The 20,836-nt window shown below is 57.8% G+C and overlaps 1 protein-coding gene across 7 annotated transcripts in view; it reads right to left on the reverse strand.

Annotated features, from left to right (window-relative positions):
• Positions 1-8,270: 8,270 nt before the first annotated feature.
• ST14 (ST14 transmembrane serine protease matriptase) overlaps positions 8,271-20,836 on the reverse strand; it is a 41,437-nt gene continuing 28,871 nt past the window's right edge. For 6 of the 7 annotated variants that reach the window (XM_036860348.1, XM_036860347.1, XM_036860351.1 and 3 more), the window contains 12 exons: positions 19,614-19,753; positions 19,339-19,436; positions 18,563-18,672; positions 18,343-18,473; positions 16,705-16,809; positions 16,345-16,455; positions 16,146-16,259; positions 15,786-15,908; positions 14,902-15,088; positions 9,508-9,782; positions 9,034-9,170; positions 8,271-8,957 (listed from right to left, as the gene is read on the reverse strand). In XM_036860348.1, coding sequence (XP_036716243.1) covers positions 8,796-8,957; positions 9,034-9,170; positions 9,508-9,782; positions 14,902-15,088; positions 15,786-15,908; positions 16,146-16,259; positions 16,345-16,455; positions 16,705-16,809; positions 18,343-18,473; positions 18,563-18,672; positions 19,339-19,436; positions 19,614-19,753 — 1,693 coding nt within the window. In that variant the 3' untranslated portion in view covers positions 8,271-8,795. Of the gene's footprint in view, positions 8,958-9,033; positions 9,171-9,507; positions 9,783-10,922; positions 13,328-14,901; positions 15,089-15,785; positions 15,909-16,145; positions 16,260-16,344; positions 16,456-16,704; positions 16,810-18,342; positions 18,474-18,562; positions 18,673-19,338; positions 19,437-19,613; positions 19,754-20,836 lie in introns of those variants that run through there. The other variant, XM_036860353.1, reaches the window with a different exon arrangement.

A 20,836-nucleotide genomic window follows, 5' to 3' on the forward strand; every position in this document is an offset into this window, starting at 1 on the left:
CCTTCCCACCAGGACTGTCTCTCAGTCACTGGGGGTTTTTTGTTTGGTTTTAATTTTTTGGCCCCGCCGAGTGGCATGCAGGATCTTAGTTCCCCGGCCAGGGTTCGAACCTGCCCCACCATAATGGAAGCGCGGAGTCTTAAGCCCTGGACCGCCAGGGAAGTCCCTCAGTCACTGGTTTACCCCAGCTCTCGTGTGCGTCAGTGGATTTTCTGGCTCATCTCCCGTCATAAAGTGTAGGTTGGAGGGGTGAGCAGAGCCAAGAACAAAGGAAAAACCCAGCAGTTCATTCTGCCCAGCAACCCCCAGGCTCCAGTGGGAACCAGATGCCTCCTCGAGGCCCGGCCCACAGCACGGCCCTCAGCGCCCGGGGTCCTGCACCTCGGACGGGGGGAGGGGGGAGGGGGGCGCCTCTCCCTGCTTCCCCACACGTCACTCCAAGTACGTTACATAAGAAGCATAATCTGTTTTCAGTGTAGACGTGGAAGTTTGGTCCTTGCTTCCCAGAAGTTACCCATAACGAAGTCCCATGAGTAATAAGTAGAAAATAGAAGGGGTTCCCTAATCCCAAGGAGGATGAGAAGCATGTGGGGAGGTCAGGGCTGAATGTAATTCAGACTCAGTCCAAAGTAATGTTAATCTAGGGTGACAGGAACATGTGGTAACAAATATGCTTAAGACCTTTCCAGGGCGAAAACCTCACCTTTTAGTAGCTGCGCGTTGGTGAGCTTTTCATGAAACCCTCGGCTCTGCCGCCTGCCTTTTGAAGGTTCTTTCCCTCCTGTGACCGACGCACAGGACAGGAGCGTGTGTGGGCTCGTGAGCCACTTACCTTCCCAGCCTCGCTTTCCTCCTGCCCAACCCCATGCCCGAGCCTGGCACGGGCCTGGCACACGGTGAGAGGTCAGTCAGTGAGGAGGGACGAGTACACATCCTGGAAATGGGTCCATAATAATGGCAGTCTGTCCTGTCACAGATGAAAAACGGGTGTAACACAACCTCAACACACTTCCCACCTCTCACTTCCACTCTCAGTGATGGAGAAACGCCTGATTATAAGCTGCTCGCGGGGGAGTGAAGCTCTTCATCAGCTTCCCTAGTCCGTGATGTGAACACGACTGAGAAGCTAGAAAACAGCATCAGTGAGGAAAGCCGGACGGGGATCAGTGTTAACCTTGGAGACGTGGAACGTTTCCAGATACATTAAGTGGGATGAAATCCACACTCTGGAAAAGGCGACCCGCGAGGCTTCTGGGAGCCCTCTATCCCTCCCCCCCCCCCTCCACCCCAAGAAGAGAGGGAAGAGGACGCTCAGTCCCCATGGCAGTGACCATGACGCCCGAGTCCCTGGGCCTCCCGTAAACCTGCTCCAGCCTAGGAGTCTGCCAAGGACTCCCGCGTGATGCCAGCCATGAACACGCTCCAGCGTCACGTAAGCGAGCCCTGCTGCACTTACGGAGCTGGCCGTCCAGCGCCTGCCAGCCTCTCCAGGACGGTCAGTTTCCCATGGTGGCCACTGCCCATGAAGTTCGCACTCTGGGGTGAGGGGTCGGGAAGAGGAAAGGCAGCACAGCCGCTGGAGAGCCGCCTTCACGGTGGGCCCAGACGTGCTGTTTCCACACTTGGGAACACAGGGTTCCACATCTGGGCTTTGCCAAGACTCACCATGAATTGGGTGGGAGGAGGTCGTGGAGACAGGCGGGACACCCACAGCTTCCTTCCAGACCGGCTGCTTCAGCGACTGTGCCTGTGACGTGCAGGGCATGAGCGCCCCCTACTGCCCTCACCTAGAATGATCCCCAGGGCAGGGACTCAAAAGAATCTTTCTTTGCCTTTAAGCCAAACTTACAAAATATTTATTAAACCTAATTAAAAGGCTTTTGTTTAAAATAAATACCCAGCGAAACAGTTCAAACTGTTAACCACGCATTTATTTTTCAAAAGCCTTTGAACTAGAACAAAATGGATTGTCTTTTCAGCTCCGGTTGCGACATTCCCCCGGGTCTCAGTGAACGTCCTTGTCATTGGTGACCCAGAAACATTTCTATCACCCCACCCAGGCTCATTCTGTGGCTCTTTCTTTGGGACTGGAAAAAATCTGAGAAAGGGCATTTCCCTGGACGCAGCAGGACCCTGCAGACCTTCTGTCAGTCCTCCTTTTCGTCACTTCTCCAAGCCCGGGTGCCCCCATCACTTTTGGCCTCTGTTCCTTTTGCTTCAGCTTCCCCCAAGGCCAGCCAGCATTCAGCAGACGTGAATGGCTCAAGGCAGGAAGATGACGGCAGAAGAAGTGACCCTTCTGAATCACACGTTGTCCAGCTGCCCACGGCCAAGACCTCGAGGAAACGTTCTCTCCCTCCGGTTCCCACTGCCCCTAGGCGGAGGAATAAGAGAAAGCAGATGGTTTGGGCCCTGAGAAAGGGAAATGCCCAGGGGCTGCTGGGGGTAGTAGCCAAGGAAATAGGAATGGGAAAGACTTTGAGACGCTGAAGGGGCCCTTTCAGAGCCCAGCTAGTTCATTTTGGCCTTTTCCACGTGTGCCTAAGCCACGAAGCTGATCGCCTGGCAAGAGGCCCTGGATCCTCCAGGCTTCAGGTTGGGGGTGCCCTGCCTCTGGAGGGCAGTCCAGGACTTAACTGCACGGGCTTTGGAGTCCAGCGGCTGGGTTTGCATCCTTCCTCTTCTGTTTCTGAGGAACCTTGAGCGAGATGCCGTGGGCAGGATGTAGTGATGTGATGCACACGAGGCACTCGGCACGCACTGCCCCGTTACTGACACTTTGTAGATGTCACCGGAGCGGCTGAGCTGCCAGACCCTCCCCAGCGAGGACAGCGGCGGGACAGACACGTCGGCAGGGTAGGTGTGCAGAGCAGGTTTCTACCTACCTGACCTCCAAAGCTTCTTTCCAGCTGTGAGGTTGAATGGAGGTGTCCTTCCAGTTCTAGAAGGGCAGCCCTCAGGCAGCTGTTATCCCACTGAGCAACTGGAGGGTCACAGAGGCCCGGGAGGCAAGTGGCCAGGCCCTGTGACCTCACACCTCCTGGGAATGTGAACTCCCTCCCACCCACCAAGGACCCCGGACGGGCTCCAGGACCTGCTTCCCAGCGTCTGCAAGGCCAGGCCCGAGGAGCCTGAAGCAGACCCCGTCCTACAAGGGCCCTGTTCCCCAGTCACAAAGGGCGCACGGCGACCCTCGGCAAAAGCCTGTCGAATCTGTGACTTCTTTCCTCATCCTTTCCTCTGGCTGCTATAAATAAGCCATTTTTTAACCATTTTTTTGCAAGGGTCACGTGTTCCAAACATAGGTTTCAATTTTTTCTAGTCTGTTTCTACACATTTTTCTTGTCCTTTTAGATATTTGGACAGTACCTAGGTTATGAAATTCAAAGAGGTATCTGATGCCCTGTTTCCTTCAGGAGCTGTTGCCTGACAGAGAGGGGAGGGAGAGGGAGAGGGAAGGAGAGAGCTCCCCTACCCTTCTCTCCGGACATGGTCCTTCTCCCCTCCCCCAGCCCTCCCACACACACACCGTGTACTCGCAGCTCTTTGGAAAAAGAACACAGGCTAAGGGTGGAAGAGTTTTCTTTTCGAGATAAACAAGTCCGTACGAAGTTCCAGAAGAGAGGTCTGGCAGGGAGACTGAGTTATTCCTGACCACAGGGGCGTGGGCAGGGAAAATCGTGATAACCTCAGGGTGAAGAAAGCATGTGGTGGAGGAAAGCACAGAGCCAAGGGGAAGGGCAAGCTAGGTTTGCACCCCAGGAAAATACACAGCCCTCCCGCTGGAAGATTCTGAGGCAGTGGAACAACCGGACAATGGAGTTGATTCCACCTCGCCTGGAAACAGCTCTGGACCCTGACTTTTTAGGAAACAACTGGAGATGAGGGGAAAAGGCAGAAAAACACACAGCCTCGTAGCTGCAGGTGCAGGGCGATGGCATGGGAGCGCGCAGCCCTCTGGAGAAGAAAAGGGGGAAACAGATAAATGAAATGAACTGAAATCCGAAGAGCTGGGGTTTCTTCACCAAAATACAGTCATCATGGTAGGCATATCAGACCAGGAGCAATTAGCGCGTCGTGCAAGCGCTGATCTGAGAGTCAAGGGCTGCTCTTTCCTCAGCATGTCTCTTGCGGGGAGCAGGGGGGTGGGGGGCGAGGACAGCCTGAACATAAAGGGAATCTGGACCCAGGCCGCCCTCGCGCTCGGCCGGCACCCAAGTCCCCCTCGCTCCCCCTTTTCCTGACGTGCCAGAGGCGGCCCCTCTCCTCAGGGAGGAGCCTGACCACGCCCAGGCCCAGAGGAAGCGCCACTTGCTCAAAGCCCCTCTGACGTCTTCACTCCCCGTTGTCAATGCCGTGTTTGTCATCTTGTGGAAGAACAGTTGGAACGATCTTCTAGGTCAACCCGAGACGTAAAAGCAGGTGATAAATATTCGTATTCCTGCTTTGGGGCCTGCTCTCATCATCTGAGTGGTATTTGGTGGCTTTCCAACCTCTGTTCCTGATTGTCACCCTGAGGAACCCCAGCCTGGTGACCTGAAAGCAGTTGTCCGGACCCCCTTCCAACGGACACTTCCCCCTTCCCTCCCTCGGCCCATCACCCTTACAGGACGAGCTGAAATGGCACAAGGGCTGATGCAAACCCCCCTCCTTTGGGCCAAGTGGACCCCAAGGACCCAATAAGCAGCGGCGTCCCACCCAGGCTGGCAAAGCAGATGGAGAACGAGTGCACTGCCCACCTGGAGCAAACCCCTCACCTGGAAAATAGCTCTCACGGCAGGGAGGCCTCGTGACCAGGTCTGCTGGAGTTCCCCAAAGCAAGGGGGGACTCGAGCCTAGGGGCTGGCCCACAGGGTCTCTGAGAGCGTGGCCCCTTCATTCTACCCGCGAGAAGTTCCTTCCCTCATGAAACGATGGTGTGTGAGTAACAGAGTCTATGGGGGACAGAGCCTAGGTGCCCGGGTCCTAGGAGACCAGACGTGGGACCTTGGGCGGTTACTTACACTCTTGGCGCCGTGGTTTTCTGTTGTAAACTGGGAACGACCATAGGGCTGTTGCGAGGTTTACATCAGACAAGTAAAGCACTCAGAACGCTCAGGAGGCACTTTCATTAGATGGTAGATATGTTGGAGCTTCAGCGTTCCAAGAAACTCAAGTCTGACAAACACCGGCTTAAAGGTCCAATCTCCCTTACGTGTGGCTGCAGGTGTGCAAAACACACACACCCTCGTGATTCCAAGCCTGGGAAAGTGGGAGGCCTCATTCCATCCCAGAGAGCTGAGGGAGGCCCCCTGAATTAGAGTCTGCGGGCACCCCAGGCGCCCGAGAGGGAGGGTGTCCTGTGGTAACAGCCAGGCCATGTTTCCAGGACCGGGAGCTCAGGCGCTAACACGCAGCCCTGCCCCTCCCCCAAGGACGCGCGCGCACCTGCGTGCGTGCGTGCGTGCGTGCGTGTGTAAGAACGTACCTGCCCGCGGGCTGCAGCATCTGCCGGCTGTGATAACAGGTACCGTTCCACGCTTGCTCCTCCAGAGATAACACCCACCTCCTGCCACAGGTCACCTCTGTCCTCAAACCCTAAAGCTCTTAAGCTCTTTTGACCCCGCCCTGGGCATGTTCGTCCTCCGGGTCCCAGAGTCTGAGGGCCGGCAGGTCCCGGCCGCAGGGAGGGGTGGGTGGGTGCGGGGCCTCCGGCTGCCCACCTGACACGGGGCACAAAGGGAGTGGAAGCAGCAGGAGACAGCCTTCCGGGAACAGCGGGGCCTGGGGTCCGTCCCAACCCACCTCCCCACCCTGCGCAGCGAGGGCCCCTCTCCTGTGACAGCACCTTGGCCACCGGGAGGCTGGCGGCCTGGGAAGCCCTGCGGTGCCCCTGGTGGCTGAACAGCTTCCCTACGCCCTTCTGGTTCCCCCCCGCCCCCCGCCCTGGGTCCCTGCAGACTGTTCCTCCTGCAGGATCCAGGATTAAACATTGACTCAACTTCCATTTTAATGCTTGTGATTGGTGGCTGAAACAAGTGAGACGCAAGGTAGTTTGGGGGACCAGAGAGATGGCTCGTTTCAAGATCCTAGCAACTAAAACAGGCTAGTCCATCAGGAAAAGGCCTCACAGAAGTTCGTTGAGCTTTTGTGGGGACTCAACCGAAGGCAACAGAGAGAGCATGAAGCCGAGGCAGCGCCCTGTGCACCGGGCCCGTGCGCCTGCCTGGGGCAGCGCTGCCTGGTTGCCTGGGTGCGGTCACACGAACGGCACTGCACCGTCGTGGGCCTGGCTGCGGCCACAGCAGGCCGCATGGGCGGAACTGAACTTGGTCACACGCTTGGAGCTGGAGTTCTTGAACTGGACGTGCAAACGTGTGCAAAACAGTTTTGGTCACTAGTCTCTCCCTGGGCCTTCACCTGGGTGCGGGAAGGCTGAGGCGGTGGCTCAGGGCTGATGCCGGTGCCGCTGCCCTCGGCAGAGAGGAGCGGACCCGGGCCGGCTGTCACACCCGTCGTCAACCCTGACTGTGCTGGGGCCTCTGTCTTCATTACAGCTCGAAGACGAGGCCGACTTCCCACTAGCTAAGGAGTCTTAGCTGATTCTTATCTGTGGTCAGAAGTAACGCTGGATTTGGCTCCACAGTCTTTTGAAAGGCACTGGTGCTCTGTCGGTTTCCAGGCGTCAAGTATTTGTGGCTTCCGGGACCCTGCCAGGACCGCAGGACACGCCTGCAAAGCGCAGTGCCGGGCGCCTGGTGGGCACTCGGTGATGCTGATGCTCTTCGCCCTGCGGTTCGTCAGGATCCCCCGGAAGCCTTGTTACAGCAGAGGGCTGCGCCCTGCCTCCCGGAGTCTCCGACGCGGGAGGGCTGGGGGAAGCGTGGGAATTGAGTCTCTGCGACGCCCCAGGTGGTGCGGATGCCCCCGGCCCCGGGGCCACGCTGTGGGAACGCTGTCCTGGATGACCTGCCCAGTCCCACCCCGGACACGCCAGTGAGACCCCTGAGACAGCGGGGTGACCCCAAAGGGCCCCAGGAGGACAACAATGAGGCTGAGAAACCACCATGAACTGGGACAGAGGGCAGTGGAGAGGGAGCCGCTGTGCCTTTAGGGGACAGTGAAGTCGTCTCGTGACCCCGCCTGCGTTTCTGACCTGGGGAGGGGGACTTCTGGACCATGTCAGGTGCCGATAGGAGAGAGGTGCTGTGGGTAGGCACAGGCCAGGCCTGGCTGCCTGAGGGGCTCTCACACTTGGGAACCAGACCACAAGTGAAGCCTCTCCCTACACACCAGCTATTTACACTCGGCGCCATCTGCACAGGGTCTTCTGACAGCACCTTCATTCTCCTACTCCCCACACCTCGGTAAAAATGATACCCTTTCCCTTCCCTGGAAGGAAAACCCAATGTGGATGCTTGCACAGCTGTCAAGACAAAACTTCTCCCTCCTTCCAGAGGGTAAGGTACTCAGGCTAAAATGAAAGAGGCAGCTCACCTCCTCCAGGAAGTCTGCCCGGATTGTTCCCTGTGGTTTCCAAAACACACAGAGAGCAAAGACCATTCAGTCAACAAATATGTGTTAGCATCTTCTAGGAGCCAGGCCTGAGCTGGCGATACAGCAATGAGCAAAGACCACCCACCCTCCCTCACACGGCCATCTGATTTCTCTTCCTGGGTCTGCTGCTATCCCCCAGCCCCAGCTCGTACAGAGCCTTGGCATACGGAAGGCCCTCAAACGTCTTCTCAAGAACTCCCTGAGCCCTCCCCACATCCTCGTCTCTGTCCCTCTGAGTCATCCCAAGCAAGAAGATAGAGAACATTGTAATTTACTAAGTAGAAATCAAAGGAGGAAGGACAGCACGAGACACGGGAGAAGCCTCAAGCGAGGCGGCAGCATCAGGACCCACCCACTCAGCCCACGCTAGACAGCCGTGAGTTCACGCACACTCTCGTGTCCGAGTGTGCAAGCGCAGGCGCACAGGTACACACACACACACAGCATTCGTGTGACCATCTCCCCACCTGACAGAAACACCCAGGACAACGCTCCTCCCCCATCCCGGGGAGCCGCACCCCGTCCCACCCCTCCTGTCCCGGCACCAGGCCCTGTCTGGGGAGCTTCAGGTCAGGGAGGAAACACAGCCCCTCGCTGGCCTGGGGACCGTCACAGGGCACCGTGGTCCCCACTCTCAGCCTGACTCCAGGCTCTGTGCTGAGGGGGATTTAAACCCAGTTTCTTGCTGCTGGGGCTAGGGGAGCCCATCAACTCCGTAAGAAAGAAAAATTACCTAAAAAGAAATAAAGCGTTTTACTCATACACACAAATATACACACTGAACCCCACCCTGGGAGCCGGTAAAACATTCGAACCTTGGACCCGGCTGACTTCCAGGTCCCTCAGGCCTGGATTTCCTGAAGCGTGTGACCCTGGGAGCCCGTGGTGCCCCACCAGCCCCGCCCAAGGGGCCCCAAAGTCCAAACGAGAGCTGGGCCTGTATCCGAGGCAGATGAAGCCGGCCTTCCCTGTATCCGAGAAAAAGAGCCTCTGGCCCAGCGTGGCGCCAGGGCCGAGAGTCTGTGTCTTCAAGCCTCCGGCCCCGGCACTGCCAAGCGTCCTGTCCTCCCCTCCTCTCCCCTCCCCGAACCCGCTTGGGAAGCTGGGGGTGTGGGGTGGGTGAGAGGCCTGCGGGCGAGTCTCCATCTCCAGAGGCTCGGGGATCAGGTCCCAGTCTGGGTTCCGGGGGCCGAGCCGGGGGTCCGGGCAGCAATCCCGTCCTCAGCCCGCGTGTGTGCACCTGGGGTGGCACCTCGCCTCTACACCCCGGTCTGCTGTTTAATCCAGTCCCGAAACATGGAGAGCCTCGTGTACACGCCTGGCTTGTCCCTCTGTGCGCAGCCGTCGCCCCAGCTCACCACGCCGGCCTGGAACATCCGCCCATTGGCCTCCGGGCTGGACAGCGGGCCCCCGGAATCGCCCTGCGGGGAGACCAGGCCTTGGCACCGAGCCCCCGCGCCGCCGCCCCCAGCCCCGCCGGCCGCCCCGCCGGCCCACCTGGCAGGCGTCCACGCCGCCGCTGAGGTAGCCCACGCACAGCATGCGCGCGGTGATCTGCTGTGGCAGCAGGCGCTCGCACGTGGTCTGGTTGATGACGCGGATCTCGCCCTTTTGCAGGATCAGCGCCCCCATACCTGGGAGGCAGGGGAAGGGGGGGAGAGGGCGGGAGGGGCGGCCGGCGGTCAGCGGGGGGACCCGACCAGCGGAGCCCCCGAAAGAGCGCGGATGCCCGCGGCCCACACGTGGCCAAAACCTGAGGGCACGTCTCCAGGATGGGACGCTGTGCAGCCGGGCAGAGCGGTCAGGCCGCGCTGACCATCTGTCGGGTGAGGAATCCGACACCCACCCTGGGAAGGCGTGTGAGAAAGCGGGGGACGGAAGGACGGCCACGAGGCACCCCCTCCCACAGCGGCTGGGCTGCGGGCAGAGCTGTCGGCCCCTCACCCCAGCTTTACCCCCACCCCCGCTCACCTCCCTCCTGCGTGTGGCCCCAGCCGGTGACCCAGATGGCCTTGCCGGTGGGGAAGGCGTGCGCGGCGTCCGGCAGGCAGATGGGCCGCACGGTAGCGCTGTACTCGGCTGGCTGCTCCAGCTGCAGCAGCGCGATGTCGTAGTCAAAGGTGAAGTCGTTGAAGAAGGGGTGGGAGATGACGCGCTGCAGCCGGCGCTCCTGCACCCCGGGGGCGCTGCGCTTGCTCTGGTCGTGCAGGCCCAGGAAGGCGGTCCACATGCTGTGGTCAGAGTACCTGCCGGGGGCCGGAGGACGGGCGGAGAGGGAGGCCTGAGCCTGCGCCCTCAGCCCGGTGCCCTGCGCCCCTCGAGCCGAGCCCGCGCCCACCCCAGGACGATGCTCAGTTGCCCTCGCTTATCTCATTACCAAAAAGATTTCCCTTCTCATTAATCTACCCTTCCGTGGAAGGAGCACATCAATCCAAGTACTTCTCTAACACAGCGGTACATACTTTAAGTACCAGGGGAGCTGAGCAGTAGATGGAACGTCACCAGGTTTGTCATCGGTAGCGGGATGGTGCAGCAGTTCTGACTACTGTGTATTGGACGACTGAACCAGTAAAAAGACAAGACCCTGGTGTTGCTGGGGCCCAGTCTCCCACGTGGGAAAAGGGAGACACCAACAGGCAGAGGCGGAGGAGAGGAGAACCCCATGCTGCTGACGTGCCATCAGAGCAGGAAAAGCTCACGGCTGTTCAGAAAGATGGCCTCAGCGCAACGGCATCCCCAGCAGCAGCCAGAACTTGGCTTCTAACTATCCTTCCCCGTGGAAAGGAACCAAGGCTCCTTGGAGAGATGGTTGATTTCAGGTCTGGAGCAAGTAGCACATAGAGTGAACCAGGAATATTTTGTTTTACCAGAAGTGAGTGAGAGCTTGCACAAGGACGGTGCCAGCAGGACAAGGCTTTCACTAGGCAAGATCTGGGTCATCTGGACACCAAAATAAACTGTGGGGTTAAATCACTATACATGATGAAGAATGTAAGGAGCGGAGGAGAATCTATCCTGAATCTAAAAAATAATCTCAAAATAATTTATAAGAAGAGAAGGAAAGCTATGCTTTACAGAAAAACACCAGCTAATAAATACAGAAGAAATGACACAGTAAGTCATATTTCACACCTACCACAGCAATAACCGATACACGCAAGAATCATCAACAGATGCTAAAAACCACTGGGTAACAAGATATCCACACTGGGACTTCCCTCCTGGTCCAGTGGTTAAGACTCTGCGCTCCCAATGCAGGGGGCCCGGGTTCGATCCCTGGTCAGGGAACTAGATCCCGCGTGCGGCAACTAAAAAAAAAAGATCCCACGTGCCGCAACTAAAGATCCTGCACACGGCAAGGAAGATCCCGCATGCCGCAACTAAGACCTGGTGCAGCCAAATAAATACATAAATAAATATTTTTAAAAAAAAGAAGATATACACACTGATTCAAAGCATCACCCAAGATTCATAACCAACGGGGGAAGTACCTTTATAAGTACTGGTAGACACCACCCTAACCAAGTAATCAGACTTTTCTCCAAATCATCCCCACTGATGGGGTATTATGTACTTCCTGAGGACACATCACCTATGCAGTGCTTTCTGACCAGAAGAAAAAAATTTAACCTAACTCTAATCATGAAGCAACAAGCAGGAACATCCAGATCGAGAGATATTCTGCAAAATAACATCCTTGACTTTTCAAAAACGTACTGCCATAAAAGAACAAAAATTAAAAGGCCGGGAGAGACTTCTATATTTTAAAGAGAGACTAGTCAAAACTAATGACTACAACAAAGCATATCCCTTGACTGGATCCTACATTTTTCAAAAACCTGTAAATACTGGGAGAACTGGAGGAATCTGAAATGCGGACCATGTGCCAGCTAACAGTGCTACATCAGTGCGATCGTTTCCGGATGTGATAACCGTATGGCGGTGACATGGGAGGGTTCCCCTGTTCTTGGGAGACGCCGCCTGCCGTCCTTGGGGAAGACGTGCCATGATGGCTGCGCCTAACTTGGAACTGGCTCAGAAAGGGGAACGTGAACGTCTAGGGAAGCACAGCTTAGGAGTGATCCGTGTGCTAGAGCCCGCCAATGAGTACCGTGTCCAACAGCAGAAAGAATCTGAGGAGAAGACTTCAGTGTCAGTCACCAGAGAGGGCCTGGAACTTCCAGAAGACAAACAAGAGAAAAAGAAACAGGAAAAGAAAGGACAAAGTGTGGAAACTCCACAGGGTCATTAAGGACCTCTTGGAGAAAAAAAGCCCCAAAGCTGGTCGTGTCGAGCCGACGGGTGACATCCCTGTGCTGCGTCGTCACAAGCACATCAGCTGCACAGCAAACACAGAAAGAATGGTGAAGGCTCAAGCGTTAAGAGGCAACACAGCAGCGATGGGTTAGACGGCAGCAAAGAAACACTTGCAGATAAACCCCGGCCATTCCGTCAAGACCTAAGGCAAACGGCAAAGGTCGACACAGCCGACCACGCCAAGCACTCTCTGGGGGCCGACGTGTTACGTCATCTTATCCCCCAAACAGCCAGTCAGGGTGGTCTTGGGCCACCGTCTGAACCCAGCAGCCCATGCTCTTGACCACGAGATGCCACCTCTCGGTAACACCCTGGGATCGCTTGCTGACTCAGAAATGTGTCCAAAGTACCTGCACTCCAGGTCCTGGCACACTTCACCCCTGCCTGTCCCTGTTCACAACCCTCCCTTTGCCTGGAAGGTCTGAGTCACCTGGTCTAGTGACAAACACCCTCACGTTTCAACAGCAGACCAGACACCCTGCCCATAAAGGCATTCCCAGCAGCCACCCTCCCCAGCCCTCAGGGGCGCTCTAACCCACACACTGGGCCCTCGGCAGCCTCCCCCCAGCTCTGGCACAGCCCTTACTACGTGCACGTGTGTATCGCAACTTGTCCCCCTACCCTGGGACGTCTGGAAGTGCAGGGACCAAGTCTAATTCAGCTTCCTCTCCCGGTGCCAATGGTAACAATGGCTGTTGAGGGCATTAATGGGCAGAAGTAAGACTGCTGAGCAGGGGAAGATGAAGGAAAAGGAAATGAGAAATGAAAAGATGAAGCAAGGGAAAGAGGAAGAAGCAGGGCAGGGCCCAGGGGCAGGTGCTTCAGGAAGCGCACGCACATCCCAGCTCACCCTGGAGACGGGGCTAGGAACGGGGACTGTGGCGACCGCGTGGGTGCAGAGCACCCAGATCTTGGTTTCTTCTCAGGGAATGCCTAGCTCTGGGGCCGGACCAGGAAGATACAGGATGAGCCTAGAGCACCAGGTGGCGTCCGAAAGCAAGGAGGTGGCTCAGAAAAACAAAAGAACGGGGGCATGTCCTAGGGAGCCGGGCGCCAGCCTGGAGAGCCCTCAGTGGTCAGCTCTGGAACAATCTAGCGACAGTAAACAACACGGTATTGGATCACAACCCGAAATATAAATATATGCACGAGTCCCTACAAACATAAATAGATGATTAAATAAATACATGGGAGAGAAGGGACAAAGCTTCCTTACAAAGCAATTCCACACTGACTCATTTTCAAAGAATAGAGTACAGAAGGGGGAAACACTTCCGAGGGGAGAGAGCTGGCATCACCGTCTTAACCAGATGACTGAGATGAGCGTCACCAGAGATAAGCCACGTTGACATCATTTACCTGCTGATACAACGTGACTTTCTTCCAAACGAACACTCATGACCCCAGTCTAATCACGAGAACAACCTCAGATGCATCCAGATGGGGGCGCTCTACAGGGCCCCTGGCCTCCAGGCTGTCCAGGTCACGAAAAACACACAAAGACTGAGAAATCGTCCCGGACCAGAGGAGATTGGGGAGACAGGACAACAGACACAAAGGGGGCACCTGGACAAACTCCTGCAGCAGAAAGGATGCTGGTGTGAAACTGGTGCCAGGGAGCCTGGGGAGGAAGCCCAGTGGGAGCCCCGAGGCAGCCCGGAGGCAAGTTCCTAGTAAGGGACCGTGAGTTTCTCGGTGCTGACAAAAGCAGCAGGATAACATCAAGGGAAATCAGGCGAGGGTACAGGGAAATCGGGCGAGGGTACGGGGAAATTGCGTCCTATCTTTGCAACTTGTCCACATTCCAAAATGATAAGTTCATTCTAAAAATTCTTAAGTAAGCTCCCATCACCCCAAGAAGAAAGCAGATCGCTTCTGCCCAGAGTGGAGTGGAGTGTGACAGAGTGAGAAGAGGGGGGCAGGCTGGACCAGGCTGCACCTCACCAGCCCAGCAGTGCCCGGGGTCCACCACTGACCCCACTCCCCCCAGGCCTCTGCTGTCACATCACCCCCAGCACGTGCACCTGTCTGACTGGCCCCAGTGTCTGGCCTTAGGCCTATGTCATGCTATGGGTCCTGTCTGTCCCAAAAGTCCACGGTGGTCCCGCTCTCTCTTGGCCAAGGGGCGACTGTGGCACCCTGGGTCCCCTTCCCACGCAGCTGCCTGCGGCAGGAGGGCAGGCACCCGGCAGGAAGACCCTGGGTGAGGGGGACCCCTGTGCCCGAGTCTCCAGGAGCAAGCTGTCCCCTCAGTCCCCCTCCCACAGCCGATGGCCAGAGGGCCTGGGCGGGCTGGACCTAAGTCACAAAGAGCCCCAGCGCTGGGACACCTGCTCCTGCTAAGCCTGGCCCTGCCCACCCGCCCTGAGAGGCCGGCATGGCCCAGTGGCATGCTTGGTGCCCCTCCCTGCACCGGGCTCGGGTCTGCCGTGGACCTGAGGCTACGACGGGCTGAGCACCTACTGTGCGCCAGGCATGGGCTCAGCGCTTCAGGTGCGTTCCCGTGCTCCCTTCTCACAACTCTCAGCGTAAAAATCACAGCGTCACCATCAGCACCCAGGAGCCTGAGGCCTAGGAAGGTGAATAACTCGCTCACAGTGGCCTGGCAAGCCACGGCCGGGCGGTGAATGAGAGGGTCCCGAGGGGTCTCCACCGTGCAGAGGCTGACCGCACCGGCTCTGGAATCCACACACGTGGGCCCCAGTCTGGCTCTGCCACTTAAAAGCTGTACCACCTCAGGCAAATGTCCTCACCTCTCTGATCCTCCGTTTCTGTAAAACGGGGACGTGTTCAGACCCGTCTGCCTGGGCTGTTAGGAGAGGCACTGAGAGGCCCGCTGGACAAGAGGGGCACCCAATAAATGCTCATTTTTATTACCGCTGTTATTAAGCCCCATCCTGGGGGGGGGGTGTCTGCCACCCCTCCAGTCCCGGCCCTGCCTCACCTGGGCACGACTCACAGACACAGGGCCTTTCCACCCCAGGAAACACGGAGGGGCGCCCCACTTAGGGCCGGCGCAAGGCCTCCCCGCTCCGGCCCGTGGCGTACCTGAATCCTCTGTGGTCGATGAAGCAGTGGGCGGCGGACACCATCCAGCTGGGGGAGATGAGGGAAGCCCCACACACGTGGCCCTGGCCCAGGGCGTGGAGGCTCACCTGCCAGGGCCACTCACCTTCGTCCGCGTTCTCACCCCCGACAACCCGAGACTGCCTGGTGAACGACCGCAGCCCACAGTCTGGGAGGGGCAGAGACGGGAGTCACAGTGGGGCACCAGCCCCGCAGCCGGGGAAGCCACCTGGGCCCTCTCCCTGCCCCCAAATTCAAAACCCTCACTCCCCACCTCCCCGCTCCTGCACAGGGGCCTTCAGACATCTGCTGGTTTGCTTAGATTTAATCTGGGTGTCATCTGCCCAGATTCTCTTGTTGCATGCTGAAGGACACAGCTCCCAGAGGGGAGAGCAATGGGTGACGTGAAGTCACCGAACAGCTGCAGCTCTGCTCACATCTAACCTATGGCTAGCGCTTCTGATATACACAAGAGGCTGCAAATTAAAGTATGGGCGGGGTGGGGACAAAACCCTGCCGAGGGCTCCAGGAGCTGTGCTCTCTCCCCTCCAGGCAGCACAGGCAAGCCAGGACTTGCCCCCGTGGCCAGGTCTACAGAGCAGGGGTCAGCCCAGCACCGCGGCCAGGACACCAGCCCTGCCACAGGGGCCCTGACGTACTAGCTGCCCTGGGCTTTGCCTCCAGGACCAGAACTGCCTGTGAGGCAGTGCCTGGGTGCCAATTAGCAAAGTGATCCTTTCCTCCAGGCAGACACACCCTCTCACCAAGGCAGAGCTGGGTGAGTGAAGCGCTGGCATAACGCCCACCTCCGCGTGCGCCTTGCACAGTCAACAACCTGCACAACTGTACGCGGCAGCCCTGCTCACCACAGTCCTTCTCATCCGAGCCATCGATACAGTCCTTCTTCCCGTCACACTCGGGGTTGCCCTTGCTCACACAGAGCCCGTCGAGGCAGCGGTAGGTGTGTCTGGTGCAGGTGACAGTGCTCACTGCTCACGGAGGAGGACGCAGGGGGAGGGAATCAATCTCTCTCCCGCACCCAAGCTGATGGTCCATCCCCCTCGCGCCCCTCTCGGGCCCGCGGCCTCATCCACACCCGTGCCCCGCCGACACCCTTTCTCTCACACTCAGTGTGCAGGGCGGTCTGTGTGTGTTGAACTCTGGACCCGCTGCACGTGAGTGTGGCAGGCAAGCGCCCAAGGGAAGGCGGCGGGGCCTGGCCTCACCGTGGTCGCACGCGGCCTCGTCGGACCCGTCCCCGCAGTTGTCCTTCCCGTCACACCGCTGGCTCTGCGGGAGGCACTTCCCGTTGCTACACCTGAAGGTCCCGGGCGGGCAGCCTGGAGAAGCGCGAGGGCTCAGCAGGGGCTGGCGGGTCAGCAGAGGGCCGGGCGGAGCCCAGCCGCCACCCCGCGCCCCACTCACTGCAGCCCTGCTCGTCACTGCCGTCCTCGCAGTCCTTCACGGAGTCACAGACCCAGAAGAGGGGCTTGCAGAGCTTGTCCGCGCACGTGAACTGGTAGGTGGCGTTGCACTCTGGAGGGGCGAGGCGCCGCGGTTAGACGCGAAGCTCACTGAGCACCCGCGCTTCCCGGGAGCTGGGGCACCGCGCTCCTGGGGGCCACGCACCGCCTGCTCCAAAGGGGGCCCGAGGAGAGGCGGTCTGTCGTCCGCCCCGGGCCGGGAACAACCGCCCCCCGCCTCGGGCCGTCCCGCCGCGGGGTCGGTGGCAGAAGCCGGGCACAGCAAGGGCAGAGGGTGCCGGGTCTGGCAGCCCCGACTCACGGCAGTGCAGCTCGTCGCTGTGGTCGGTGCAGTCAGCCCAGCCGTCACAGCGCAGCTCCTTCTGGATACACCGCCCCGTGTTACACATGAACCTGCCCGGGCACGCTGCGGGGAGAGGGCGCAGGCCTGCAGTCCGCGACCCGCAGCCCCGCCTCGCCCCGCCCCGCCCCGCCCGCGGAGCCAACCTCACGGCCGCGCTGAGCGCCAGGGAAGCCCTCCCAGCCCGGCCCCCAGCACAGAGGAGCGAGGCTGCAGCTGGGGGTCTCCAGGCCCGCTGAGCTGTGACAAGGGGGCTCCTACAGCTAGCGGGGGAGGGCCAGTCGAGGTCCCTCCCGCCCCCCATGGCCAAACCCCGGGAAGCCCCGGGCAGAGTGGAGAGAGGCTGGCGGGTGCCGGTGCGCCTGCAGTTCTTCGGCCCGTGTCCTCGGTCAGCCACGCCCCCGAGCGCCAGGCTCCGGGTCAGCAACTCGGAGCGGCAGCAGCTCTGCGGATGGCTGACGTACGTGTCCTACCCTAGTGTCACGCGCCATCACCGGCTTTCCTTAATTCTAAGATATTCTCCACATTTTGGTGTTTCTGAAATTGGAATGTGTCTGACAACTGATGTCATCAGGCAGATGACAAAATGGAGAGGAGGCCGTTGTCACTTTCTCTGCACAGGTAGCTTAGTCACTTGTCAAAGCGGTTTGTTCATCTAACTACACTTCTGGCGGTGAGTCGTGTAGTTGAATTGGAACTTAAATTTGGACGTTTGTGTGCAGTAAAAGTGACTTCCAAAAGGTTATTCTATGAGGCAGGGTTTTAACAAAAAAATCACCATGGACGTGGAAGAACCGGTATTCACAGCAGACAGTGAAATTAAAGGTCATGGAAACTGCCAGACCTCCTCCGTAGAGATCACAGAATTTTCGAAGCTAGGAGTAGTTAGTGTGATGATTCATGCCCCAGTATGTTCTAATGTGTCTCAGAATGGTGTTAATCCTACAGGTGCTAAAAGGCCACAGAGACAAGCACAGATTCTCAAAGTGATGCAGAACCAAAGGGACAATAGACCAAAGGAACTCGGGGTCCTCGGCCTGAGATGCCGCACCCAGGGACCAAAGGACATGGTGTGTGCCGGCATTCACTGTCAGCCTTTTTTCATAAGGGTATCTAAGGTAGCCTTTTCTTTCCTCAGAAAGCTACTAGAGCAACTGATAATGCATCCTACCGGCTCCGGCGGCCTAGAGTCAGGAGAGCACAGTACTAATAAGATGCAGAGGGCTTCCCTGGTGGCACAGTGGTTGAGAATCTGCCTGCCAATGCAGGGCACACGAGTTCGAGCCCTGGTCTGGGAAGATCCCACATGCCGCGGAGCAACTGGGCCCGTGAGCCGCAAGTACTGAGCCTGCGCGTCTGGAGCCTGTGCTCCGCAACAAGAGAGGCCGCGATAGTGAGAGGCCCACACACCGCGATGAAGAGTGGCCCCCGGCTCGCCGCGACTAGAGAAAGCCCTCGCACAGAAACGAAGACCCAACACAGCCAAAAACAAATAAATAAATAAATTAATTAATTAAAAAAAAAAAAAAGATGCAGACTAGGGAGCGCATCGCGGATCCACCCTCCAGCCAGGCTCCGCCTCCGGAGCGCGTCACTCACGGTCACTGGCGTCGTAGGACAGGTACTCGGCCAGGAACCCGGTGTCCGTGTACGACTGGTCCGAGTGGAAGTGGACAGTCATCTTGCCACTCCTGCTGCTCACGACAAACTGGGGCCTCTCGCCACAGTACCTGGGGGCGGCAGGGAGCTCAGCGGGAGGAAAAGGACCCGCCCCGGGGCTGGGGCGCCCCCCTCCCCCTCCCCCTCCCCCGACACTCACCTCTCCCCGTTGATCTCCACGTAGTCCTTGGAGCAGGAGCCCAGGGGGACGTTGGGCTCCAGCAAGAAGAAGGCTTTGAAGTGCACCTTCACGTGCTGGTTGTCGGGCACCTGGGGAGAGAGACGCTGCTGATCGTCTGTGCGGCTTCGCTCCTTCCTAGGTCCGGCGTGGCCCGTGGCGGCCACGGGGCCAGGACCACGGCAGGAGCACGGCTGCCGGGTTCTTCCCTCCGGCCCACGGGGGCAGTAAGGACGTGGCAGGAGGGATCCGGGCTCCATGCTTGGAAGACCTTCCAGACTTGCAAACGGCGAGACACACTATTACGTTACTAAAGAAGGCTGGAAAGTCCTCCCCCACCATCGACTGGACGGCGTGAGGGGCCCCACTGGCAAGACGCATGTCTCCTGCCGTCCAGCAAGCGCGTCCTCTGAGTATCACTCAGCCTTTGGCCTTGTCCCAACAGCTCCTCTAAGAGGCCGGCGCCCCTGCTCTCACGTTGCCCAGAGCGAGCCACGGCCCGAGAGGGAAGTCCCGGGCCCAGGTCCCTCCATCACGTCAGGCGCCGGCCAGGAGGCGGGTGTGAGCCCAGGTCTGCTGGATGCTGCCCGAACCTGCCCCGCCCGCGGCCTCCATACTTGCACGTTAGGGGAGGCCGGAGGCACTCATCGTGCTCTCTCCTGCCGCCCTGGAGCAATCCCCCCCTCCCTCCCCCTCCCTGTCCCTTGTCCCCCCACTTCTCTAGCCGCTTCCGCCCCCCCCCCCATCACAGCTCCTACCTCGATGTTCCAGGTGCAGTTGATGTTGGGCGGGTAGTGGCCTGGATAGTAGGGGCTGCTAAATGTCCCCTGGGCTGCATGCAAGTAGCCTCCACAGCCTGAAAGGAAGGGGAGGGGGGAGGGCGTGAGGACCAAGGACCCAGGCAGGCCGAGTGCCCTGAGGAGCTGGCCAGCCTCCCTCAAGCTCCTGCCTGGGCACCAGACACTCCACAACCAGGAGAGCCTGAGCATCAGACGTGGTCCTGAGGCTTGTCCCCTCCTTGGCTGCCCCTTACTGCTCATCCGAGGCAGCTGGAAGACCATGGCCTCGAAGCCGGGGTGTCGGCGCTCGGTGTTGGTCACCAGCGTGACGAGCAGGACGTTCTGGGAGGAGAGGAAGGTCAGGTTGTAGGAGGGAGGGTATCTGCCACACAGCCTGCGGGGCAGAAGGGCGGGCGTTACGAGAGCACAGAAGCCGGCAGAGGGCCGAGGGTGGGGTCCAAAAGCCCTCCCCACACAGGCAACCAGCCACCTGAGTAAGGATCTCCTCAAAAGACTGTCTCTGTTTATAACAGCAAGAACTCAGAAACACTGAATGCCTAACAATAGAGGACTCATTAAACACACTATGGGCCAAATAATAGCAACAATAGCAGTAGTAACAGCACCAACTACCAACACTTATTAGGAACACGCCAGGCACTGTCCTTAGTGCTTCTGCATCCATTAACTCAGGTATTCGTCACAACAACCATTAAATACTATTGTCCCCATTTTACAGATAAGGAAACAGAGGCAAAATAGGTGAAGTAACTTACCCAAGATTGCACAGTTAATAAGTGGCAGGACTAAACGAAAAGACAACCCATAGAATGGGAGAAAATATTTGCAAACGATGCGACCAACAAGAGACTAATCTCCAAAATATATAAATACAAACAGCTCATGCCGCTCAATATCAAAAACACCAAACAACCCAATCAAAAAATGGGCAGAAGATCTAAATAGACATTTCTCCAAAGAAGACACACAGATGGCCAAAAAGCATATGAAAGGATGCTCAACATCGATAATTATTAGAGAAATGCAAATCAAAACTACAATGAGCTATCACCTCACACCAGTCAGAATGGCCATCATCAAAAAGTCTACAAACAAGAATGGTGAAGAGGGTGTGGAGAAAAGGGAACCCTCCTACACTGTTGGTGGGAATGTAAACTGGTGCAGCCACTATGGAGAACAGTATGGAGGTTCCTCAAAAAACTAAAAATAGAGCTGCCATATGATCCAGCAACCCCACTCCTGGGCATATATCCGGAGAAAACCATAATTCAAAAAGATATATACACCCCAATGTTCATAGTAGCACTATTACAATAGCCAGGACATGGAAGCAACCTAAATGTCCATCGACAGATAAATGGATAAAGAAGATGTGGTACATATAAACAATGGGATATTACTCAGCCATAAAAAGGAATGAAATAATGCCATTTGCAGAAACATGGATCGACCCAGA

The sequence above is a fragment of the Balaenoptera musculus genome, chromosome 8 (assembly GCF_009873245.2).
Source record: "Balaenoptera musculus isolate JJ_BM4_2016_0621 chromosome 8, mBalMus1.pri.v3, whole genome shotgun sequence".
Taxonomy (NCBI): domain Eukaryota; kingdom Metazoa; phylum Chordata; class Mammalia; order Artiodactyla; family Balaenopteridae; genus Balaenoptera; species Balaenoptera musculus.